Source organism: Lolium perenne, chromosome 2 (genome assembly GCF_019359855.2).
Source record: "Lolium perenne isolate Kyuss_39 chromosome 2, Kyuss_2.0, whole genome shotgun sequence".
NCBI lineage: Eukaryota > Viridiplantae > Streptophyta > Magnoliopsida > Poales > Poaceae > Lolium > Lolium perenne.
The window spans coordinates 41,869,550-41,895,451 of NC_067245.2; the positions used below are offsets into that span (position 1 = coordinate 41,869,550).

General features: G+C 44.9%; 2 protein-coding genes and 1 long non-coding RNA gene across 3 annotated transcripts; 1 reads left to right on the plus strand and 2 right to left on the minus strand.

Moving 5' to 3' along the window:
- Positions 1-5,685: 5,685 nt before the first annotated feature.
- LOC127331918 (10 kDa chaperonin, mitochondrial) lies at positions 5,686-10,431 on the minus strand. The gene is made up of 3 exons (XM_051358153.2): positions 10,244-10,431; positions 9,456-9,598; positions 5,686-5,927 (listed from the first exon to the last, which is right to left on the minus strand). Exons 1-3 carry the CDS (start codon positions 10,352-10,354, stop codon positions 5,879-5,881), a joined length of 303 nt encoding a protein of 100 aa, XP_051214113.1. The 5' UTR covers positions 10,355-10,431; the 3' UTR covers positions 5,686-5,878.
- A 184-nt stretch (positions 10,432-10,615) lies between these two features.
- LOC127331917 (protein N-terminal and lysine N-methyltransferase efm7) lies at positions 10,616-16,215 on the plus strand. The gene is made up of 8 exons (XM_051358151.2): positions 10,616-10,771; positions 10,907-10,974; positions 13,903-14,022; positions 14,095-14,168; positions 14,492-14,543; positions 14,645-14,746; positions 14,848-14,956; positions 15,916-16,215. The coding sequence occupies exons 1-8, from the start codon at positions 10,677-10,679 to the stop codon at positions 16,034-16,036; spliced, it is 741 nt and encodes a 246-aa protein (XP_051214111.1). The 5' UTR covers positions 10,616-10,676; the 3' UTR covers positions 16,037-16,215.
- A 7,987-nt stretch (positions 16,216-24,202) lies between these two features.
- Positions 24,203-25,539, minus strand: LOC127329894 (uncharacterized). The gene is made up of 2 exons (XR_007869046.2): positions 25,311-25,539; positions 24,203-24,529 (listed from the first exon to the last, which is right to left on the minus strand). It is a non-coding gene; the product is annotated as an uncharacterized lncRNA (long non-coding RNA).
- Positions 25,540-25,902: the final 363 nt, after the last annotated feature.

Consider the following 25,902-nt stretch of genomic DNA (forward strand, 5'->3'; position numbering starts at 1 on the left):
GTGCAACAACACTCTCCATGGATTTTGGTTCAGGGCCCAAAAGGATTTTAGCAATTCCCCGGAAGATTTATATGTCGACATATGTAGACTTTCTCATATGCGATTCTCATGAATCAGTATCATTTGTGGAATTCTCATTGTGCCTCTCAACTTGTTGTGACTTCCCATAACAACTGAGTCAAGGTGTTTCGATGTCCCAGCACACAAAAATGTGTGCACACTGTGCTGGGTCCTGGATGATACACATCCTTCAGGTGTCATTCAACCTCAGGTTGAACCACATTTAGTGATTGGGAGACCATCTCTTTTGTTCCAACAAAAACAAAGAGAACTTAGTCTCATATGATCAGAATTCTCCCCCTCTTGCTCTCATATGGGGAGACGAGTGGTTTATTAGGTACCTCCACTCAATCCGATACATGACCAAAATGACACCTCTGTCACTAGTAAATATATTGGCAAATTATTTGCAATAAAATGCAAATTACTCATAACCTGAACCTCTAGTTCAGTTTCTTAAGTACGTGGATCAAATGTCAACGATATTTCTTAGTCATTTCCTGGCATTCTGTGTGGTACACATCTCCCCCCTAATGCCAGAAAATGTCCTTATTGCAAAAGCAATCAGCGTACGGGCCCTAACTCCCTTTTCATGGTTAAGGTATGTGACGGATTAACAATCATACCACAGTTATTCCTCACATAGATCCCAAATATATGTGAGGGCCCATGACATACGCTGGGGTGGTGATATCGGATGCAACCGATTACCGCAGATGGGAAATCCTATTTCCACGTACAAACTGCAAGGGGACGCAGTATTAAACAAGCGGCGTGTGATTCCGCATGTTACCGCCAACTAAATGTTGGCAATTCACAATTCTGTAACATTGGCCATGCCACTTTGACTCTCTTTCAGAAAATATCTAGCCAAACCATTATGGGTATGTACAAAATATACTGAACATGACCATTGAATGTCCGTGAATCAAATTCAACGACAATTCCATTCCAATGACATTATCCCATGTTAGGACACTCTGCTCTAAATTCGTCAATTTGAGCACTGAATTCAGTATTCACATGGTTTTGTGTGAATGATACACACATAAGACCATCTTCAAGATGCATCTGTGCAACCACGAAGCACCAACATAACCCACACAATGGTTGAGTAATCCACATACATTCTTGAATGCTTTCAAGAGTAATGTGTGGCTCATTCTGAATTTTAAGGTGAGAGTGCCTTAAATTAATTCCCCTATGGCACATCTAGTGCACATAAAATCTTATGATTGTTGGGAATTTTCAACAGTCAAGTGTTGGTCAGCAGAATTGTCAATAATTTCTCTAACTTCCCATACCATGGTGATAAAGGAGGAAAAATTATTGTGTACGCAACAAAATTGAGTATGAAATTATTCATACACTCAATTTTCTCAACTATCATGTCCTCAGGACATAATGTTGCGAATTATACTACATGTAGTAGTACAATCATAGGCTAATGATATTTGGGATAATCAGGAGACTACACGAGATCTCCAGGACATCTTGGGAATAATCATCCACAAGCATATCATCATTGTAAAAGAGTTATTTTCCTTATACAATGCCGGGATATTTCTAGTTGTTCGTTTGAAGTTGAACTTCAATCTTATCCCATTGAACTCATTTGCCTTCTCCGATAAGGAGTTGGTGGTATATTCAATCCAATACTTGACATATTGGTAGCCATTTGTACGATATTTCGTACTACCACCCCTTTGGCAAACTTGAGAGTTGTCATTGCGATCATTTCTCTTAAATGATCCATTCCCTTTTGAGATATATACTCCATTTTTATTTATCATTTTGCCTTCACTTTCCATTCAACTCTCCGTGGTTCTCAACCACTAAATTGCTTAGCACTAAGAGAGCTAGCATGAATTTCAGGCAATGGTATCACACCCATTGAACATGACAATCCTTCTTAAGAAGTTCATCATATTTTCACCCTGAAATACTAATGGTATTTATATTTACCATCATAGGAGAATGTAAAGTGCAGTAAGGGCTTACAATCAGATATGTATCCGAAATTGCCTTATAATATAATCTCAACCCAATGTTGATTTATAGACAAAAGACTTATAAGCCTTAACGGACTTGCAGTCCCAAACACGAATCAATAATCATTCGTGTGATGCTTATAACAATATATCTCCTTAAGGGGGTCCCAAAAGGGACAATGGATATTCACCATCCATTTAAATACTCAATTTGAGAATCGAGTCATTGCGATTATGCTATCTTATAAATAGTCATGGCATTATCTACATGTGGAGTTTATGTGGCGACATGGCCACGGGTCGACAAAATCATCAATGTCCAGGACCCATGTTAAATGATTACTCCCACATAATGTCATCTCATCGCACTACCTTTCGAGAAAGGTCAGCTATATGATGCATGAAATGTTCATGCATTAATTTACCATCAGTAAATTAAGTAGGATGAAAATGCTATGGCTGAGCATAATCATGGTCATGGTGATTCATAGTGACCCATACGTCAAGCCTTCCACAAGAACGCCACAATAGGGTGTAGATCTTCAAATTAAAGTTAGTCACCTCAAAAGGGACAAATCTTTAATTTCCTTAAAACACATGGAGGTAGTCAACCACCTAGTGGTGCCTCACTCTTATGGACATTCTCATCGATCATAGCCTCCACAACCTTATGTTATTTATAACACATGAAGGTAATCACCACAAAATGGTGTTAAACCTCTCAGTTGTGCCTGAAAATTAATTCGTAGCTATGATGGCGTCTCATAAGTTGTGTTTCCATGGAAGGTAATCACCAAATTCTGCAAGTATTTTGCATAATTCTCTTCATAGCATCACATGGCGATGTTATCGTCGCCAATGTCTTGGTTCTGATGGAGTACGTGACACTAAAGTCACAACCAATGACAAATGCTATGAAGTTGCGAAGCATTTGGAAAAACTTCATCAAGGTAGTCACCAGATGTGTAGACATCATAGTTGCAAACGAAAATTATTCCGTTGCTATGATCCCATGCCATAACTATTGTGCCTTCACTTTTGCTTAAAACACATGGAGATAATCACTACTAAGTAGTGTAGATCTCACTCTTATGGCGTTTCTCACAACCTTGTGTTAATTAAAACACATTGAAGGTAATCACCACATGATGGTGTAGACCTCACAGTTGGTAAAGAAATTAATTTCTCGCTTTAATGCGACCATAAGTTGCGTGCAAAGTTGAAGGGGTCATTATGTCAGTATGACATAATATAGACCTCAAGGTAATGGTGCATAATCTACGGTTAAGTAGTAGATGCCACTTATCAATTACCTTATAATTCATAAGTATAAACTTGAGATAGTTATGCAAGTGTCATACACTTTGCTACGTGATGTTTTCCAAATTTGCAAGCAAACTCCATATTCTAGTCGAATAATGGATTCAACTTATTGCTTTGCAACAGTATTACTCACGTAATATATACGTCATTTTACCTCACGTAAAATGATGCATAATTAATTATTATGCAATTCAGCAGAACCAATGGTTCATTTATGTATTTGCTCTCAAGTCTCGCAAATATCAATAACTTAATGGTCGAACTGCTGAAAACAGCAAGAGTCCAACGAGACTCGATTGCAATTTCTGTAAGTCTCAACATATGAAAAATCTGGGGTGAAACCAAAAATTCTATGGATTTCACAGAATTATTAAAGAACCCGGAGGCTGATTTGTAAAATCAGTCAAAGGATAAGAAAATCCCAATCTCCGTTCGGTGCGGTTACCAATTTCATTGGGGAATAAACCGCCACCAGCGTTGGCAGAGGGTTGCCGTGGATTCGTGGTGGTGCGCCACCGCAGGCAAGCCCCCTTCAAGTCGACCCTCTTGGTCGCTGCTGCCCCAAGGGGACTGGCGTGAACTGCTGGTTGAAGTTCCGATCACGGCTGCTGTCGACGATCGATGGCCCTGATTCGGTGTCGGTAGTCGCCGTCCGTCGTGGTCGCCAAGAACCAGCAGTTGCGGAGGGTGCCGTTTGCCGTTCCCGCGTTATGCCGTCGTGGGCCGAGCCGGAGCGCCGGCCGTCCCGATGGTCGCTGTCGTAGGACGAGCCGGGCCGATAGCCAGCCCTCGGGAGGAATCGAGTCGCGCGCCACCTGCCGTGAAGACCAATCACGCCGTGGCCATTTTGGTCCGTTTTGCCGTCGGCATGTGCGCATCAACGCCGCTTCTTCTCGTCAGTGAACCGCCGCCATGCTGAAATCTCAAGTGAAACAGTGCGGCGATCAGTTCCCAATTCCAATAAAAGTGTACCGGTGAAATAATCAATCGATGCACAATAGATTGAATGGGTGCATGCTAATTGATCTATTCCGATCGATTTTTCTGCTGCATGTCTGCATCCTTCATCATCAATTTCCCTGTCCTTTAGCGTGAATGCATGGCCACCATCGGACAAAGGAATTCGGGGCCGTAGGCAGAGACTATGTGCCTGTCCAATCGATGCATGTGCGTGTGGCAACAACAATAGAGTTGATTAGTATTTGTTTAGCCAAATCAAGAACAGACAAACGAGGCATGTATTGGTCAATGAAGATCGATTTCTTCAATCTTTCGTCCAGCGTCTGTTCAGCCGATTGATTTCGATGCAAATACTGACGGGTCCATGCAACTGCCGGTCGAGAAGGCCAATGGCGTCTTCACCGACGAGGCCGATTGCTTAGATAGAGTCTATGTGCTGATAACGTGTTAGAGTATAGAGAGAAGAGACACAAAGAATGGAGCAAATGATTCTCTTGTTTCCGTTTCTGATGTGGGAGGCAACATATACATTTGAAGGGGTGTGTTGGGGAGACACCTCTTCCCCAACAGACACCTCCTGGGAGGCATCCCTCCCATACACAATTGATCACATATTTTATTTCCTAACACTTTGAGCGGCAGCATCAGTGAGCGAGGAGTTTGGACACGAGAGGCACACACTCACCCAGATGTGTACTACGCGCAGTTCAAATCTCTCGCTCCGGCACCCATTGTAAACAGCGAGGAGGACAAGGACGAGGAGGAGAGCGACTTCATCTCTCTCGAAGAGGAAGAGCTGATGGTGTTGCGTGCGTTGAAGCAATTGTCGCGCACAGCAACGCGCGAGAAGTGGTGGCACAGCCACGTCAACGACTTGACCAGCTGGACCATTGCTTGTTCCAAGACATCTGTGTGTCGCACGTTTTGGCAGCAGCAGCAGGCACGCCTAGGCTACCAGAAAGCAGCCCACCCGCATGATGTGATTTGTACTAGTTTATGGGGGATGACCTCAATCCCGGATACAGACCATAAACAGAAACGGAGGGGAAGAACAGTCGGTTAAGACATGATCCAGCCGAAGTATTTGGAGTAAAGTCTGCACAGTGATCATGGGAGTGTAACAAACTGGCAGAACTAAAACAACACGTATAGTGCATGCTGGATCACAGATAGGTCGATCAACTACACACTGAAGTGTTTGGCACAAGGTCTGCAAATAGTACGATCATAGGAGTGCAAATTTGAACGAAACTAAAACAATTGTATACTGCGCGATCAATCCACAGCAGAAGGTGGCCAAAGGATAGCAACTAGGAAGCAACCATAAAAAGAAAAAATTAACAGCATTGCCTCAGCTTTCGCAGGTTCACTCAATTGCATCACAACATAAAGTAGGCAACAACCATATCAAGTTCATGATGCTCTAGGCAAAAATCTATCACACCATAAAATGAGTTTTCTTTTCAAGGTTTATCTGATAGCATCAAAACTCTAAAACAACTTCTCCTGCATTAGAGCAGTTGACGACTTCGTGAGTATCCAAATCAGTCCGAGAGGGTACCCAGGATGTCGTTCTCTCTGAAGAGGAGGTACCTGAAATTCCACAAAGATAATTTGAGTCCTCCCATTAGCAAAAACAGATAGATAGGGAATACAGAAAAAGTATATTAGGCTTATCAAAATCTTGGACAAACAGAAACAGACCATGTTGATTTTGTCACAAAAATAAAAATGTAGGACAGAATGTGACCATCTATTCATCTACTCCCTCCTTCCCAATTTAGGATGCATATTAGTTTTGGTCAAAGTCAAACTTCATAAAGTTTATTTAACTATATATACAAATATATAAATTTTTATAATACCAAATGTATAAAATATGAAAATATATTTCATGATGGTTCTAAAAATATTGAGTTAATGTTGTAGATGTTGATAAAAATTTCTGTACATTTGTTTGAAGTTTACAAAGTTTGACTTTGACCAAGACTAATATGCATCCAAATATGGGAAGGAGTAAGTAATAACAAAGAGCATGTTAAGACCAGGGTATTAGTAGGAACAGTGGAACACCTGTTGTCCTTGAAATAGCAAAGTATAAAATGACGAAAGTAATGATGTTAAGCTACTCAAGTAACCATCTGTATCCAAGTACTATCTATGTCTTATCCAAGTTGGGGTAAAACGGTCTGACCTAATAACACAGATCATGTGGAAGACTTGAATTTAAATCACAAGGCTACTCAAATAACCATCTGGTATCCAAGTACTATCTATGTCTTATCCAAGTTAGGTAAAACGTTCTGACCCACAAACACAGATCATGTGGAAGACTTGAATGCTCCCTCCATCTCATGAAACTTGTCTGAGATTTGTCAAAATTTAGTTGTATCTAGATGCTATTTAGTGTGTCCATATACCGGAAATGCTGAACGGAACCCGGGTACGGGCGAGGATGATAACTCAGCCAATCAGAAAGCATCACGTGGCTGTATAGGTTATGTATCTGCAATGTATCTGACGGTATCCAGTAAGTATTGAACGTATTCACCGGCCAAGAGGCAGCGTGCATTAAATTTCTCCCCTCCTCCTCCCGAGCAACTCCTCCCAGCCTATCCGTTCCCCACCTCCGTTCCCACATCCCACCACCCGCTCCCGCCGGCCGCGTCCTCGAGCACAACGGCGGCCGCCTTCTTCTTGCCCGTGTTGCTCCAGGTGCTGGAGTCCATCTTCTTCTTGCTCGTTTTGCATCTGGGTGACTGGGCCGAGTACTTGTTTTCTCGATTTCTCTCTCCATTAGCTTCTCCCTGTTTCGCATCTTCCGATTGGATCTTTTGGTTTTGGTTCAGTCCTAATTATTCAATCGATTCAGATCCGGTTCTTCAAATCCTAGTTTTTATGTGTAGGTTCTCGTTCGAATCCTTGTTGATTGCCCTCATGTGCTCTATATTTCAGATGACGTCCATGAAAAGAGGAGCCCCAGGCTGTTGTGCTTGTTCGACGGCGCTGTGGATGGACGAGACGAGGTCGACGGCGCTGAGCTCGTGGAGCGCTTAGCTCGAACTCCCCAGAGAAGCTCGCCGCCGACACAGCCATGGCGCCGGCGGTGTCGGGCAACTGGGCTGCGCCGGTTGGGGCCTTATCGTCGCTAGACAGCCAGTTTGCGCGCATGTACTCGGGCTTGCGCCACGGCGGATAGTGCATGTTCCCCCTCCGGTTCTCCCGCTCGTGCTCTCCGGCGGCTGTTCGGCGGGGTGGGCTAGCTCGGGCGGAGGAGTAGGATTTCCTGTCCAAGCCACCGGAGGAAGACGCCACGCGCCCTCGAGCTCACCGGCACGCGCGACCTCGACCTCGAGCTCGGGTGGTGGAGGCCTTCGGCGGGGCGCAGCGGACGTCAAGGTGAGCCGCAGCTCCTGGACCGACGAGGAAGCAACCTGATTTGGGATTCAGTTTCTCTCTCGCTTGATCCATAAAATTCGGTTTCGCTATAGTTTGTTGGATTTGGGGATTATTTTGTTAGGTGAGATTGCAAATATGGATTTGATTCTGGTTGTGGTTCCTTCTTGTTGCGTTCTTAAATCCTTTACATTTGATCCCGTGGATTTGAATTCATCTATTTTTCTGAATTGTTCTGAAATATCGATTGTGAAGCCACTATGGATTGTAATTGAAAATTATGAAGTATTTGATGGAAACAATGCAGAGTTGTGGATTGTGGCTTACGGTTTGCATGTAACATTCTCATACTTGGATTTGTGGCTTTTGTTTGCATCTAATTAGCTAGCGGCAGCTTAGCAAGTGTTTTACGAACTATGGATCCCATTGTGAAGAAGCATTATATATTCATTAATCTGTAGATTAGCAACTTTTTTTTTACTCCTTTCATTTTGGTCTTAGTTTAACTATTTAGAGTTATAATTAGTCTAACTTCTGTTGAATGCTCGAATGCTTTCATCTCGAAAAATAATGTCATTTCACAATCTCTTGTTTACATGTGTAACTTGCTAATTGTGCTGCTGTTATTGTTATACCAGGGAACCATTAGTACAAAATAGTTGATTTGAATTAGTACAAAATCACATTTCTTACAAGCTGCACCATTAGTACAAAAATGATTATTTTTTATTAGTCCAAAATATTTTTTTTTACTTTTTGCACCATTTTTTATAAAAAGTGTGTTTAAGATTTTGTGTTTCAAACTAATCATTTTGACTATCTCCGTCATTTTTTAATTATCGTAGCTGCCAACAAATCTTTCCATGTACTAATAAATAATGCATTATTATTGTTATAATGGGGAGAGCCATTAGTACAAAACGTTTTTTTAATCAGTACAAAATGAAAATTATGTATTTAATATTTGGTATTAAATATGGAACTCTCTTGGTTGCTCGAGGTAGGAGAAGATCTACAGTACGGAGCTGGGTGCTGGTGGGGAGCTGGTGGTCAAGCGAGAGGAGATCATTGTGCACACCGGCGCAGGCAATTAAGTGGCATGGTACAGCATGCACCTATCTACCCTGACCATGCGAATAAATGTCGTTAACTGTTCGTCCAGTATCGTACGCGCATGTCCATGTATAATGCTGAGTATGCGACAGACGGAAATGAAAGTCAGGGGCGTATTCACCAGGTACTATATTAGTTCCTAATCTCACGGCACCAACAGACGACGGCGATATCAACCTCGCGCGTTACCAGGTCCCAATCGTCCGGGTCGGTCCATATACATCCAAACCTACACAAATCTCAGACAACTTTCATGGGATGGAGGGAGTACAAATCACAAGGCTACTCAAATAACCATCTGGTATCCAAGTACTATCTATGTCTTATCCAAGTTGCTCTAGCAGCATTTGAAAGTATGCATATTAGGGTGTAAAGTTATGGATATTACAAATCACAAAAGTGTCACATATGGTGTCCTAATACCATTCCATGCCCTAGGTTGATAGAACAATAAAATACTGGGCACTTAGAAAAACACTGGCTGCTATGAGTGATGAAAATGTCTGATGTCGCTTAAGTAAGGTAACAGTTTTGTGACGTGCAAGCACCACGGGAAAAACAGTACAGCATGTACACTAAGCAAATCAAAATAATGGTGAATAAGTGGCATACTCTTTCTCAGGAGCAAGCTTGACTTCAAGTCCACCATACTCCGGCAGCAGAACATGGTCGCCTTCCTTGAGGCAAACAGGGATCAGCTTGCCATCCCTATCACGTTCTCCAGGGCCAACAGCCACAACTTTGCCAGAGTTCAGCTGGATTCACAACAACATTCTCAGGTCATGAACTAATTTTGAAGTCAAAGCAACAAGAAGAGAAGACAACTCCAGTATAATTATGAAACCTATGCTCGAAGACAATGTGGAATCAGTGAGCTGAACTAATATTGCCACTGTTCCTTAATGTAAGACGTTTTGGCAAACTAGGCCTGAAGACGGAACTACTTGCAATCTAGTAGCATGCCAGATGCCAAAAGGATACGACTATTTGTAAGAATTCACATTGTGGGAAGCAAATCAGACTGAAACTTGGCTACTCAAATTCTAATTGCTTAAGCTAAACAACTCCAGCTAGTAGTAACAATCTACAGACTACACAAAGCCAATCTGAAATTCTGAATCGACACACGTAGCCACACTGCAATCTGAACCAATTATTCTACCATCAAACGAACAATTCGAACTAGGCAATCTGAACCGCTCAACCTAACAGGTAAACACATCCATGTTTGCAGCTGCTCCCCACAAGGAACAGGCAAGCCCCAATATCCAGCTGGGCAGATGCCAATGCGCGAAACACCTCGCATCAGACCACGATCTAAGGCCTCCGCCACACAACCCTGCCTACTTGCAACATGAGCAGCAGTAAAAGAGGGGAAAATGGGAGGGAGCGGCGGGTACCTGCTTGGAGGTCTCCGGGAGGAGGATGCCGCCGGCGCTCTTCTTGGGCAGCACAATCTTCTCCACCAGCACCCGGTTGAACGACGGGAGCAGACGCTTGATCGCCGCCATCGCCGCCGCTGATCTCCTTTTCTTCTTCTTCTTCTTCTTCTTCCTGGGAAACAAGCAAAGCTTCTACACTCTTCGCAACGCCTCCACGGTTGGTGGGGTTTAGGGTTTTAAGAGGGCGACGGCGGGCGTGCTGGAAATGACGAGACTGCCCCTCCCTGCCCTGCCCTAGAATGTTCTCGCTAATGGGCCAGTTCGAGCCCATGCCAGGCCCACTACGGAGGTGAAAGCCCATGAGGCCGCACCACCAGAGCAAGGCAGCGCCGCCGGGAACTCGAGTCCAATTTCCAAGTCGCGGTTGCAGTGGCCGGCGGAGCTGAGCGAGATGGCGGACGTCGGCGCACCGACGGAGCGGAAGGAGGAGGAGGAGGAGGAAGACGACGTCGTCTGTCTGGATCCGTCCTTCTTCATGAATCGCGAGTAGGGGTTTGCTCTCCGCCCTCTAGCCTCTAGGGTGTTACTCTGATTACAGCAGTTGCTGCGTCGGCTTGCTGGCGAGGCGAGCTGAATTGAAATCCTTTGTGTTGATGATTTTCGTTTGCTGGGTTTGTGCAGGTACGAGATGACGACCTTCACCTACGGCGCCCAAGTGCTCCACCTCCTCTGCTCCAGCTCCGCCTCCAGTTTAGTGCCCTGCCCTTTGCCTACTTCCTTGCCATTTTCTCCTTGCTAGCTAAGCGGGGAAGTATGGTGTCTGTGATGTGGAAACGTTGAATTGGTAAAGGGGTATCTTGTTGCTACCGCGTTCTGTGTGAATTCAACTAGGAAGCGTTAAGGTTCTCCTTAGTCTAGAGCAGAAGAGGGGATGGTTGGCTGAACTTTGTAACAGTTTGCTGCCCAGATGGTTACCGTTTCTGTGTCGATAAGGATAAGAGCATCTCCACTCGTCCCCCCGAACAGGCCCCCGGCGAGCGTTTTTTCCATCCGGACGGCGAAATTCGGCCCAGTCGCGTCCCCGGTTCCTCGTTTTCGTCCGGATTTGGGCCTAAATCCATCCGGCGATCCCACGACATCCCCGGCCCCGGGGGCGCTCGAGGACTCGGACGAAAGCAGCGCGAAACGGCGAGGAAACTTCCCGCGCGTGCGAGTGGCCCCAACTTGTCGGCGAGAGAAACCGATCGTCGTCCTCATCGCATCGTCTTCCGCGCGCGTAAAGCCTGCCGCCGATGCGCATTCGCCGGCCACGCGGCGAGTTAATGTCGTCGTCTTCCGCGCACGCATCGTCTTCCGCGCGCACTAAAGGCTGCCGCCGGTCAGCTCGCCGCGGACGCGTCGCAATCCACGCGGCATTTAATCCCCGCGCCAGCCACGCCTATATACGCCGGTCCGCTCGCCGCGAGGCGTACCCCGTGCTTCACTCTCCCTCCACTCTCCCTCTACTCTCAAGATGGCGTTCTACGACGACGACGGCGCAGCCAACAACGGCTTCCCCCGCCGGTCGCTGCACGCGTGGGAGGGGCACCTCCTCCACCAGGCGGGGTACCCCTGCCCGCCGGACACGAGGCCTCCCGGCGGCGGGTGGCGGCTTAGTGCTGGCGGCGTACCAATCCCGCCGCCGCCTCGGGGCCACGCCCTCGACGTCGCCATCGAGGAGGCGCGGATGACCTTGACGGACGAGGAACGCGCCGAGCCACGCCACCACCCCGACAACTACACGGCGTGGAACTCGTACTTCCTGCGGCGGTGGGAGCGGGAGGCGGCGGCCTACGACGGCCCGCCGCCTCCGCTGCCGCGCGCGCAACGCGCCGCGGGCCGCCGACGGTGGTGGAGCGCGCCGGGCCGGACACTCGAGGCCGTCGTCGAGCACATCGAGGGCGGCAACTCCCGGTGCTCACGATGCCCTCTATCGGCATCGAGGGCATCGGCGAGCCGCCGTCGAAGCGTCGGCAGCCACGGCGCATGGCTGCCGGCTCGTCGTCTTCGGATCGGCGTCAAGGTCATCCTTGGCGCCGGTGAAGAGAGGAGGCGTCGTCGCCTTCGACGCCGATGCGCGTCAAGAAGGAGCCGGCGTCTCCGCCGGCGACCGAGGCGCGACGGCGGCGCCCTCGTCATCCGAGAACAGCCTTCCGCGCCGCGAGCGGCCGGAAGAAGACGAAGAAAGAGGCCGCCGCCGCAAGCCAGCTCGCCGAGGAGGAGGCGAAGCGCGCGGAGGAGGCCGCGATGGCGGAGGCGATCGCCGGGTCGCTTGCCGAGCATGGAGGAGGAGAAGCGCGCGGACGACGCCGCATCGATCGGGCCAGCGCGGCGCGCAGCGCCGGGAGGCGGAAGCGGCAGCGGCGGCTGCCGGACCTGGCCGCCGCACGCCAACTCGCCGCCCGCGCCGCTCCAACCGCCAACGACGATGTCGCGCGGTACCGCCGTCTGCGACACCTCCATCCGGCGTCGTTGTCCCCGTCGTCGACCTCGAGTCCTCCGACGACGGGCGGTACAAGCCATCCCCGGGGTGGGGAGACGCCGGCCGGGGCAGCAGCCGAGCCGCGCAGCCGAAGGCCAACGACGACGGCTCCGACGACGACGGCGACGGCGACTACACGGTGTTCTACCGCCATTTGGGCATGTAGAGCGCCGTGTTTTAAAATTAGCGTTTGAATTCACCTAGCCGAATTCGAAATATAGTCGAATTCGGCCTCTATGTATGAACTCCGCCCGTTTTAGTCTAAATATCATTAAATTTAGTCTATATTCACCCGAATTTAGCCGAAGTTTGTCAAGTTTCCGTTTTTTAAATTCGCATCGTCGACTTCGCCTGGGCACGCGGCTGGGAAACTACTGCCCCCCACGCCAAATCTTCCTCCAATCCGGACGAAAATTTCGCCGGATTTGGGCGTGGGGAGCGCCAACGAGTGGGGATGCTCTAACTAGAACCCAGCAGCGCTTGTGCAGTAGCTGTATCTATCAGTGTTAGTACCTCTGTATTAGAAAATAAAAGACTTGTCTCTGGTTGCAGTTACACTTGAGGTAAAATGTTAAACGCATGCCGGTGTTGTCTGGTTTGCGCATTTTCTTCTTGTTGTCTGCATATGTAACAAGAGTGGGTTTTCATTACACAGTCATGTGGTTTAGGACCACTTTTATCCTGTCTTGTTTGGGGATCCTTCCACTGAGATAGTGCCATTCTAGTACACGCAGACGTCAAAAGGCCCATGTTGCACATGATCAAACTAATGAAGGCTGTCACTAAAATTTTCTGTCACTTGGAGAGCAGATTCTTATGCCTTACTTCATCCTGCCCATTTCTAGTTTTACAGCCAGACATTTATACAGCTTTGCTCACCAAAGTAATTCTCATTTAAATGGCCACAGTTCTGTCATGTGTCCACCATACGAAAAAGTTAGATCTGGCCATGCTGCACTCAAGTTCCGTTGCATCCGTGCAGTGAGCGATCAGCGGTGTGGGTGGTCTTATTTAAGCCTCACGGTTCGTACACTAGCTTGTCTGGCTGGATTTAGGTACATGCATGATACCACTCCATAGTACATATTGCCATGTATTTCTTATTTTCTTAGCATGCCGCCACCACCTCTAACATACATTCTAAATTTTGGTGCAGCTGATTATGACCTTACTGGGCAGTTAGTATGGCCAGGTGCTGTTCTGATGAACACATACCTATCGGAACACCCCGAGACTGTGAAGGGACGTTCAATAATTGAGTTGGGATCTGGGATTGGTGAGATAATTCTCGATCGCGTTCACTTCAGTTTTGCAATCTTACAAAAGCTGATGTATTGTGACTTGCTAGGCATTACTGGGATATTGTGCAGCCGTTTCTGTAAAGAGGTCGTCTTGACTGATCACAATGATGAAGTTTTAGAGGCAAGGTTCAATCCTTCAGAATATCTTTCGTTGATATGTTCAAGTTTGAGATCTTATAGAAGGATTTTAAGACTCCTCGTCAGTTTAAGATATTGACTACTAGTTTTAGTAATTTTTGTATGTCATACTAGCATTGGGTTTACAACTGATAAAAAATAGCATTTTTCAGTCTGTATGGTGACAATCATCCATCGTACTGATATATCATCTAATGATAGAACAAGAAATCGACATCATCAATCATAAATGATACAAGCATCGCGCATGTCATACTTGCATCTTTCCTTTGACATGACTATTATGCCTATTGAATGATTTCACAGATTATAAAGAAAAATATAGAGTTGCAGTCATCTTCTGAAAATGCTGAAGCAGGTTAGCACTTGTATATTTCAGCTCATTATATTCCATGGCCATGGCACTCATTGAAATGTAACTGTCCATTGATCGGATCTGAACTGATACTTCTGTTGCAGTGCTGACGGCTGAGAAGCTAGAGTGGGGAAATAATGATCATATAAGCAATATCATGAAGGAATATCCTGTTGGGTTTGACCTCATTGTTGGAGCCGATATCTATATCCTTCCAACTTTTCTAATTTTCAGTTCTGACCCTTTCTCTTTCTATTCCTTATGCATATAGCGATTGGTTTGTTTCGTGGACCTTGACTCGCAGAAAGCTTCCAGCAATCTAGCATTCCATGTCTCTTTGATACTGTAGAGAAGTTTCTTCGTATGCAGGGCGGTAAATGTAGATTCATACTGGCTTATGTATCACGAGCTAAAGTGTATGTATTTTCTTCAGCTCAGTTCCCATCCAAGACATATTTGAGCAAATTCTTGAGTACTTTCTCATTAAAAGATAGAAATAAATGCTGCACATCATGATGGTCCGATTACAATAAAAAAAATTAATGGCCTTATAGTTGATTATTATGTTATATTAGAATTTAAATTTTCGTTAGAATAAAGAGTCACTCGATTCTTCGATTTGTCAGTATATGGATTGAATTTTTTTTATATTGTTGGGCTAGCCAATATGAAGAACATGTCATGCCATTCTGAATATTTTAGTATAAAAGGTAGCGGAGGTACGCATAGTTGTAGACTGCTTAAAGATACATCATCAGTCACATTAGAAGGTTCTAAGTAGAATTACTGCAATTGCTCAAAAACAACCTACACTGCGTAGGCTAATGAGCCACTGATCCCATAAGTACAAATTGCACACATTACGATGCATGATTAATGTGTATATGTAGAGCTACAAAACTGCTGCCAGTATAGAGACAGATAATGTGACATGTCGCCCATTCTTTTGTCAGTTTGAAATGCAATCCTGAGCAAATAGCATGTACAGGCTGGCTTGGAGTAGTTTAGATTATCATTTGCTAACATCTAGAATCGGTAGCATACTGACATTTACTAGGTATGGCCAATGTACTATTGCGAAAGCTTGCATGATACAAGAACAGCAGCAATAGAAAGTGGCATGTTTTTTTTGTCAGAAAGAATATTAGGTTATTTCAGTGTTGTCCTTTATACTCCTTTTGAGGCTTTGCGATGTTATAATAACTAGTACTAGTGAGATCGAAGAGCAACCCCAACTCTTCAGAAGTCCACTTTATGTTTGCATTTGATTTTCTCTATTTTTTTCTCGCAGTATTTTTTTCTGTTCTATTAATACATTGTTTTAAATGACCTGTATATTCTCTTAACCAAGTTGCTTCCCTTCTCATATGACCAGCATGGACGCACTAGTACTGAAGGAAGCTGAAAAACGTGGAATGCTTGTTGAAGAAGTGGACGGGACCAGAACCACCATCTCACATCTTCAAGGCGTCATATTCAGCATCATCCTCAGATGAATTGCTTCTGATGGAATGCCTGGGCGACCATTAGCGACGAGCAATATATTGAACCTGCTATCGGGAAAGCAAAAAAATGTTCCTTTCCAGAGGAAAGAAACAATACCACACTGCCACATTAACATCATTCCTGACGACGCTTCAGTTCCTTAGCTGGTTGAATGTAAAAATTTAAATTATCACAGACCTGAATCGGTCACGAGCATCGTCGATGTTACGGGTACCAGTGAGATGACCAGGCACTGAAAGTCCTTGGGGGAATCAACGAAGGAAGCGCTGCCTGGCACAAGCAGTGGCATCATGTAAGATTGAGATGCTCCCAGCCTGAAAAGTCCCTGAATCACCATGAGCTCGTGCTTGGTGTACCTAGGTAAACATCAAAACCACACTGAAAATCTTCGTCATCCTGTATGTTGTTCCTCCAGTGCTGCCAATGCCAATGCATGCGATATGGATCCAATTCCTGCGTTGTTCTTTAGCCTGTTCTGTTTCTCTTGCTCTTCGCCGAATCTTGTCGCGACAACTCGTCAAGGACTGTCCTGATCGGACTTTGTCACGGAGGCAAATGGACGCGTTGTTATCGGCTCTTTTGTAGCTTGGAAGCAGACCAGATTTGGAGTCGCTGCTGCTGCCAAGAAGACGGCCATAAACTGTACCGGATATTGTTGTGTGCGACTGTTGGGCACAGTGCTAGCACTGACGATGCACTGGACCTCGCCTACCTTCAGCTACAATCCGGAACTGAATGTACCCGGGGCTGGTTCCAAAACAGTAGATTTCAGAAAACTTTGGGGTTTTCCCGATTACAAGGAGATTACGCACATTAAACTTATTCAAAAGGCTGTCAAATCATAGGATGTTTGCTAGTAGTGTACAATGTGCGTAAGCAAGGTCTTGCAACGTTTTAAATAATTTATTACTTGTGAGCATAGGTTGGCTAGCCATTGGAGGTTGGAATTGGTCCCACCCAGCAAATGAAAAAGATTAGTGCCCTGGAGTTCAAGAAACCGTTCACCCACTAAGTTGCAACCAACAAAATTAAAGATCCATTTGGACATGTTGTGTAGCGTCATAACTTTGAAAATACTAGTACTAGGTGTGCGAAATCAACATCGAGGTTATTAACTAGCAACCTCCCATCAAACCCTGACAATTGATGGGAACCAGCCTTTGTTTATGACTCATTTTTGTTCACCTATTAAGGTAACATTCAAAATAATTTAATAGGATTCTATATCTTATGAGAGTTTTTTAAATAAATTTGTTATTTTGTAAGATTACAAACCATATAATTGTTTCCTTTGATCTTTTCAGTATGCAATTCAATATAAATTTTCGTTGGGTCAAGGATCATGTGAATTTTTTTATTTTTTTTTGATGACATCTACGGTCTATGTTATGCACATAATCCTCCAGAACATTCCTGGATTCTTCTGATCTATTTCATCTTTGTTTGTTTTCTCAGGCATGCCATGACATGTGATTAATTTTACATTTTTCATATTGCCATCTTTAAAATCGTACAAACCAAAGAGGTCCTAAGGTTGTGCGTGACGATTATTTTGTTTTATAAGCTCGTGTTAATTAAGGTCATCGAAATCGGCTTCACACTTTGACTCACCAACACCACTTAACGGAGAAGAAACATTCTCAAAGGCTGCATTTAGGAACCAAAAATGTTCGTAACTTAGCCATGTTCATCAAGACAACTGTTCCCGTGTGACCTAGATTAACGCCCCTCCATCACATAGCATGATTGGATTGCAGGTATCTCGCTTCATCATCAGAGGAGAAAAGGCATCAAGATTGATTGGATTCTTTCTAGCTTTTGTGCAGCCGCATCCGATGCTCGAGTCAGTCAGGTCAAATGGAGGACAGGAAAAGAGTGGCATCCATCCAAACACCTGAAAGGATGTACGAAAAGAAGAGCAATTTACTGGGCATGCGCTGAGGATAAAGTAAAAGTGAAAAAAAAGAAGAGTGACAACTCTCTACACCATTGGCAGCGTTGCATGGTTTCACTTCTTCGCTTGCTTTTTGCAGGCACAGCCTACATGCATGTGTGTGGTGGCGCAGAGATTCCTTCTTCACAAAAACAGAAGATGAACACATAAAAATAGAGATCGGTTGATTGGCTGCCCAATGATTGGGTGCATAATCCAGTCCACATGAGAGGAGAATTGTTATGCAGCTGAATGCACATGCATGCCTAATTTGCTACTTATAACCGTACTCATCTCCACAGCACCTACATATGACATATGTTTGCAAATTGAGGTACTATTTGTCTATACTACCTGATCCGACCCTTCTTGCCTGACCATCTGCATGATTCATTTTTTCACCCCCAAAACGTGCTTCTCACTACAATGAGGGCCACACTGTAGCATCAGTTAGAGAATCCTCAGTTTACAGTTTGCAGGCAATGCACATCCACATTTGCTTGCGTGTACTAGTAGCTACATGTAGCAGCAACAATAGTATAACCAGAGACCAAACTGGTGTATAAATACAAGATTTCCTTCTGTCTTTATGTCTGTCTGTTTCTGAGTCTGTGACAAGTGTTAATAACTGATCGATGCTGGTGGCGACATCCCTGTCAGTTAGCACCAGCATGGTCCAGCCACCAGGATACGTACATACACAACGCGCACTTCTGCAGGATGCCATGCCAACTTGGCCATCAAGGAGATCTCATCTGACCCGGGACACACGGTGACATCCCGGCTACCTGCCTCCGTCGCCGTCTCTCCGCCGCCCGGCGACGATGGCCAGCCTGCCGGCCGGCTCGTTGGGTTATGATAGTCTCTCTGAGTTAGCCTTAGATCAGCCATGAGAAAAGGTTGATTCAGAAGCTTGTTTTCTTCTGCTCACGTTAGTGCGATGGATCATCATGGATAGATATGAATAACAATGTCAGGAAGATGACACATGAGGATCTGGAAAGCAAATGTGCTTAGCACACATGAGCTGATGGAGTTGTTGTTGGTTGCATGCAAGAGCATGACATATGCAACACTGTGATGATATAACTATGACCTTACATTTGCCAACCTGTGGCCTGTGGGGGCTCAGTGGCAAGTGCAACCTCAAAAGTGATTTTGCTCTTCTGACCAAAACTCTTTCGGTTTGCTTAAGAAACGAACCATGGATGACGGGACGATGAGCCTACGCTCATTTGACCATGCCGGTGTTCAATGCAAGGATGGCAACACACCAAGCAGGCTAGGCCAAGTCAATGCCATTATGACAACGAGTTGATGCTCTTCAGTGGCTAGCGGGATAGGACTAATTAAGTCTCAAGGAACTGATAATGCATGGAAAAGAAAAGGAGATCTTTGATGTGAGTGATCTCCAACGCAAGTTCACATACATGAGCTGTACACCTGTAGTGTATGTAGCGTGTGCATACATGCACGCTGATCTGAGTAGATGAGTAGACAGCCAGCAACAGCAATCTTATTAGTTGCAACTGCAGGGATTTGTCAGGCTAATATAAGTAAGGATGTTAGGTTTGGACTAAGATTTAATTTTCTAGCCATGGAATTATATGAACGGCATTCTTATTTTTTTGGGGCAAAACATATTGGTTAGTTAGTAGTGCGTAGACCCATGTCTGGCCGTAGAATGAAGTAGTTGTTCAACGCGCTTTGTACATGTAAACATCAGTGTAATGACAAGTAGATTGATTGAGTCCAAATATCATACAGCTCCAGCTCTGATTAGTCAAACCTCCTCCATGTTCTTCTGGACTCGATCAGCTCAAGATTCCGTACATAGTTGGTCTTGCATTGTCCATGTAGTCGTTTTGAACAGGAGTGGCCAATAAGGGCTCTATCTTCAAGTACCTGAAAGGGATTTGTTGAATTTTTTTTTTCGAAATGGGGTGAGCCCCGGCCTCTGCATCGGTTGATGCAAACATCTTTTTATTAATCAAACGAAAATTTAAAGTTTACAATTCAACGATCAACGAGGGTCGATACAAAAATCAACCACCGAAAAAAAAGAAAACTGCTAAGCAATCTAGGCATCATGTAATCTCTTAATAGGCCGCCAAGTAGTTTGGTAGAAAATATCATGGGCAACCATTCGAAGGCGGTTGCATCCAGAAACCGTGCACTCTCGCTGGTCCTCCGGGAGCAAGAAACACCATAGCTGGATCCAGTGGACCATAGTGTGGATAACCTGCAAAAAATTAGTAGAGTTCTTTCTATTAAAAACAATATCATTTCTGCAATTACAAATTGATCAACATAAAGCCGAAACACCAATGCGAATCCTAGCTTTATCAGTTTTGTCAGTTCCATTAAGCCAATTCCCAAACATATTTGTGACATTGGATGGAGGCGGAATATTAGATGCAGCAAAAACTACCCGCCAAATAAGCTTAGCAAAAGGACATAAAATAAACAAATTTTCAACTGATTCATCTCGTCACAGAAAGAGTATTTCGTACTTCCATTCCAATTTCTCTTTGCTAGATTATCACGGGTCAAGAGAACTTTCTTACTAAGGAACCACATAAGATTTTAATTTTTAGTGAGATTTTAATTTTCCAAAGATATTTACGAAGATATCTTGTATGCCCATTTAACATATCTCCATACATAGATTTAGCAGAGAATTTTTCTGAAGATCGTCATTTAAATTTATCTCCATTAATCTATGGCATAGATGTACCCATTGATCCCATTTATCACCAACCAGCCTTCTCCGAAAACCTATATTTAACGGAGTTGTACTCATAACAGTTGCCACCGTATCATGCTTACGATGTACTATGTTGTATAGTTGGGATAGTGAGATGCAAGAGTCTAATCACCTAGCCATCTATCTTCCCAAAAGCGCACTCCTTCTCCGGAGCCTACCTCAAATTTTCCTCTACTAAAAGAATCTCTTTTCACTTTCATTAATCCTTTCCAGAAAATATAATACCCGAATTTTAAATTAGGGAAACTGCTAGCATAAAGTACTTTCAACTTTCAACAATTGCGTTTCCTGTTATAAGAGCATCTCCAACAGGTGATGAAAATGCAAAAAAATAATTATATACGTCACCTTGGAGAAAAAAAGAGCTCCAGCAGGGGATGCAAACAGAAAAAACGGCCCAAAACTTTTACAGCATGCCCAAAAATATGCAACAGGTGATGTAAAAAAAAGGCTATTCCAGTGCCTACGACAACCAATAGCAATCACTTTGTCTTTTTCCCCGTTCCTGCCTCGCGCGACTGTCCCTGATCGCGCCACGAAATCCCGCTCCATGGATGCCGCACCGGCCTTCCAAGCTCCATCCCGCATGGCTGCTGCCAGATTCGGCTCTTCACCAACTCATCGCACTCAAATTCATCGCATAGTGGACGGATTCGAGGTTGGGGGGCAACATGCGGTGGTGGGATTAGGCGCAGTGGCAGCGATAGCATGCGGGAGCGATGAAGCTCGGCTAGGAGATGTGCACGAGAGGCAACCGAGATGGAGCTATGTATGTTTTTGGTAATTAATGACAATTCCGATGGATTAATGTTTTCTTTAAGTTTATTTGAAGGAATATTTCATAGGTAATGCATGTAGTCCATGTGTTGGATTCAAGTATGGATGTCATGAAGATAATGACATATCTTGGGTATTGGCATCAAGATCATCGAATTGAAGATAAGAATATGATATCAAGACGAAGAAAGAATACAGAGTTCTTGTGTGGGAATCAATATTTCTACGCTCTAGATAAAGTATTAGGCAATGGATTATAAAAATCTTGAGTGTTCTTTTTCAAAAGAAGAATTCAAGACATGGTTGTAAATTTGACGTCATGATAGACTCATGAGTTGAGCTATGGTTTACCAAGATTTAGAGCATGCAATCAAATGAGGAGTTCTTTATATGCCTCGAGATAATGTGATAGAGCACCATGAGAAGATACAATATTGACCAAAACAAAGAGCGAAGATTGGATTCAAATTGGCCAACACATGAAACATAAAGAATATACCACATGTGATCATGTGATCTTGTGGTATATTAAGCTTTATCAATTATGCTTTGTGAACTAACACATCATATGTGTCTTCGTGTTTTCTATGTGGGTTAGGTATGATTTCATGGGCATGCATGAAAAGTAAGATCCCAGATAGCCCATGAGAGGATGACATCTAGTGGTTACTGCTATCAAGGTTGAGAAGGGAAAGTTCAAGAGATGAGCATCTCGAGAAGATCATATACTTGAACCTTGTCATCTATTCGGTGATAATGGACGTGTGAAGATGTTCCTTAATGAAGCTATCCCATAGTGGAGTATGGGGAGCAATTTGTGAGTCTTCACGAAGCAACAATGATCGAGTGAAAAATTCCGATTTGAATGGAGCGCAAGGCAAAGGTATGGTCTTGCTAGGTTTTTCTTTTACCAGTCTCAAGGTGGTTATTGGTAGATCGGTTTATAGTATAAATAGCCGCACTATCAAGAGAGGCTTCTGGTTGGGTAGCTTGATCACGTTATTTTTGGGAGCTCAATATCTTGCATACTTTGCATTCCCTTACTTTTTTCTTCTTGGTATTTATCTATGTGAGGTTTTAGAGCTTGTTGCTATCTTTACAACAAGCCTAAATTCATCGAAAACTGAATTCGTATGCATCTTCTATTGCGTTTTCGAGTTTGGAGGTTTTACTGGTTCTTCGTCTTGGGAGGTTTAGCACCTCTCCACATTAGGTATTTCATCTCTTAACCTTTCTTGGTTTTTAAAGTCTCTATGATATAAATCTTGTTCTTAGCTTTTCAAAAACCCCAAGTTTGCTAAAATCGGAGTCCGGATATAATACTTGTCATGTTTTTCATAAGGACAGTTTCTGCTGGTACCATGATTGATCCACCGGCCCTAGGACCAACTGGTCCGGTGGGACTGGCCGTAGGACTGAAAACTAATAGGGGAGTTCTGTAACAGTGGGTGCCCAGCTCTTGTCCGGTTTGACTAGGTCTGACCGTGAAGTGGGAAATAATCAAAACAGTCATATTTGGGGATCCCTATGAAAGAGGCCTTCTTCCCCAATGTTTTCTAGGGTTCTTGAGGTTATTTCTCCCACCACTGTTGAACCTTTTAAGCTTTATTCCTTTCCCATCCCTAATATGATTGTTGCATCTTTTGAGGGTTTTGAAAGAGGAGATCTAGATCTAAAATCTCCACTAATCCATTCCTCCTCTAGGTGGGAGGGGGGACTCTTGGGATCCAGATCTTGGAGTCATTGGTTTACCTCCACCATTGTTCTTCCTCTAGTTCCTCCATAAAATTTGTTGCTTTTGGTGGGTTTTGAGAGAGAAGGATTTGAGCACTTAGTGTTCTTGCTTTGCATCCGTGCATACTATTGAGCTTTCCATTATAATTTGGTTGAGTGAGAGACTGTGAGCTTGTTACTCTTTGGAACGTGAACTCCTGGTTGGCTTGGCATTTGGTGCTCCAGTGACCTCTTCGTGAAACATTGTGAAGAGCTCTGGGCTTCTCCTTCGTGGAGCTTGCCATCTCCGGAGTGAACGAAAAGCTAGCCATAAGGAAAGGGCTCTTGTCTTCGTGAGGGGGCTTGGATAAGAAAGTGAGCCTTCGTGGAGTTGGGAATACCTTCGAGGTAACCCGCATCTCTCTAACGTGATGTACCTTACTTCATGTAAGGGAACACATGAATACAACTTCGTCTCCGCGTGTATTAGTTATCTCTACACCTGAGTTTATTTCCTTGTGATAGCTATCGAGCTTGAAGTACGTATATCTTGATTATCACTTGTGTTATTTATATCTTGTGCTATATCTTTCCCAACATAACTTCTTGTTGGTGCACTTAGGCACTACTAGGATTTTGCTTACCGCCAGCGCACAGAATTGGGCTACCGCCGGCATTTTCGTGTTCGCCAGCGATCACCTCGCCGGTGGTAAGTGGTTACCGCCGGCACCTTCCGTTTCGCCAGCGGTAACATGCCATTATCCCCGGTGTTTTCGTGTATTCGCCGGCGGTATTTGCTACCCCTGGCACATGCCGATTTGCCAGCGCTAATTTAAACTACCCCCAGCGCACAGCCCAGTTCGCCAGCGATAAGTTTGTATAGAATTAAAAAAAAAAACCCGCGGGTCCACACATTCACGGAAAGGCCAAGTTGTCTTTTTTATTTTATTTAAACAGAACAGGTACTATACTACAAGTCTACAACGCATTACAACGCATAGACCAACAGTATGTTTAGAAAACACAAAGACTGTTACGTCGTCCTTCTCAGCTCGCCAGCGACGTCGCCTTCTCTTCGCCAGCTCCGTCTCAGCGGGCCGAAGACGTTGCCCGTCTCAGCTCGCCAACAACATCGCCTACTAGTGGGCACCTCCAGCATGGCACCTCCGGCCCAGCACCTAGCCAACACCTCCGGCACGGCACCTAGCCGGCAAGTCCTGCATCTCGCTGTGATTCTCCTCTTCTCCCGTATGGCACGGCCTAGATCACTGCTTCTGCTCTTCTCCTCTAGCCCTGCAAATGTAATGTTATTAAAATATATAAATAATATTTAGCATTACATGGATAAACACATGAAAATGATCTATAGTGGCCTATATTCTTTCCAAATATGCTCAATAAAATCATGGATAAACACATAAATTAAACATGTGGAGAAGCACCAACAAAGTGCAAATTCTTCATATTTGGGTGTCCTTCAAGATGGTGGATAGGCAGAGATCGGAAATTATAAGGATGCATTGGCGGCAACTGCCCAAAACTTAGCAAGCCATCGGTTGCAGGGGTATACATTGGCCTCCTATTACAAATAGCAGAATTCACGAGCATATTACAACTCTGCTGGAATGGAGTACAGTACATATCATAAAGATTGGACAAAAATCACTTGGTCAACATCTGACAATAAGATAACAGCAAGCCTTGCATTTTTTCTTCAATTACGACCAGCTACCTATCTATTGGAGGCTGCATTTTTCAAGTACTCCATAGCTAATAAGTTTGTAATTGAGAAATACTCCTTCTTTCTAAAGATTAAATCAAGACAACGTCTAGTCCTAAATTATCTTACACAAAAAAAATACTCATTAGTAGTGCTTTTTAATCCATTGATATCTCAGTTTTGCTAGACTGCAGTACTGCTAGGGTAGCTAGTTTCAGATTTAGGCAAAGTGAATCAGACTATGGCTAGCTGAACTCTACTTGTACCATCGGGTATACAGGCAATTACCAAGTGCTGCAAACTGGAATAAAATACGTAGTGGCGGCCACTGATTTAGAAACAGAGAATGATTACCATTGATTCAAGGGGTTTGTGTAGGAGCTGCCGTGAGGGTACAGGTGCTGTGGTGTGGAGGGATTGGCGGAGGAGCTCGATGGGGCGCCGGGGAACATGTGCTGCTGTGGCAAGGTCGCCGGCGGCCGGGCTGGGGCCGTCTCCTTGCGAGCACTAGATTTCGCCATGGTTCTTTGGGAAATATCGGACGCGGAGGGCCAGATCTGGGCCGAGGGGAGTGGGAGGAGGGCGGGCAGGGTTACCTCCATGGTGGTGACGGTGTCGAGGTCGGCGCCAGCGGTGGCGGGGCGGCCGATGTGGCCGACCTGGAAGGAGAAGAGGGAGGAGGTGAGGGAGACCGTACGTACGGCGCGCGCGGGCGGCGCGGGTCGAGTCAGCGCAGATCGGCAGGTTGGGGACGGACGGATCAGGAGGGAGAGAGTGGAGTGGCTTACCATTTGCGCGAAACCTCACCTACGTCGCCGCCTGCGCGGCCTCATCGGCGTCGGTGGCCCCCAATCTCCGCAGTCGGGAGCACATCTGGCCGTAATTAAGCAGCGGCGCGTGTGTTATCACCAGATTTTGGACAAATCCAGAGGTGGGCCGTAAGAGA

Coding starts and splice junctions, on each gene's coding strand:
- LOC127331918 (XM_051358153.2), bottom strand. CDS start 10,354: ATGGCGGCGATCAAGCGTCTGCTCCCGTCGTTCAACCGGGTGCTGGTG. Junction 9,599..10,243: donor TCCCGGAGACCTCCAAGCAG/GTACCCGCCGCT, acceptor TTGTGAATCCAG/CTGAACTCTGGCAAAGTTGT. Junction 5,928..9,455: donor AAGCTTGCTCCTGAGAAAGA/GTATGCCACTTA, acceptor GTGGAATTTCAG/GTACCTCCTCTTCAGAGAGA.
- LOC127331917 (XM_051358151.2), top strand. CDS start 10,677: ATGGCGGACGTCGGCGCACCGACGGAGCGGAAGGAGGAGGAGGAGGAG. Junction 10,772..10,906: donor TCCTTCTTCATGAATCGCGA/GTAGGGGTTTGC, acceptor GGGTTTGTGCAG/GTACGAGATGACGACCTTCA. Junction 14,544..14,644: donor TTCTGAAAATGCTGAAGCAG/GTTAGCACTTGT, acceptor CTTCTGTTGCAG/TGCTGACGGCTGAGAAGCTA.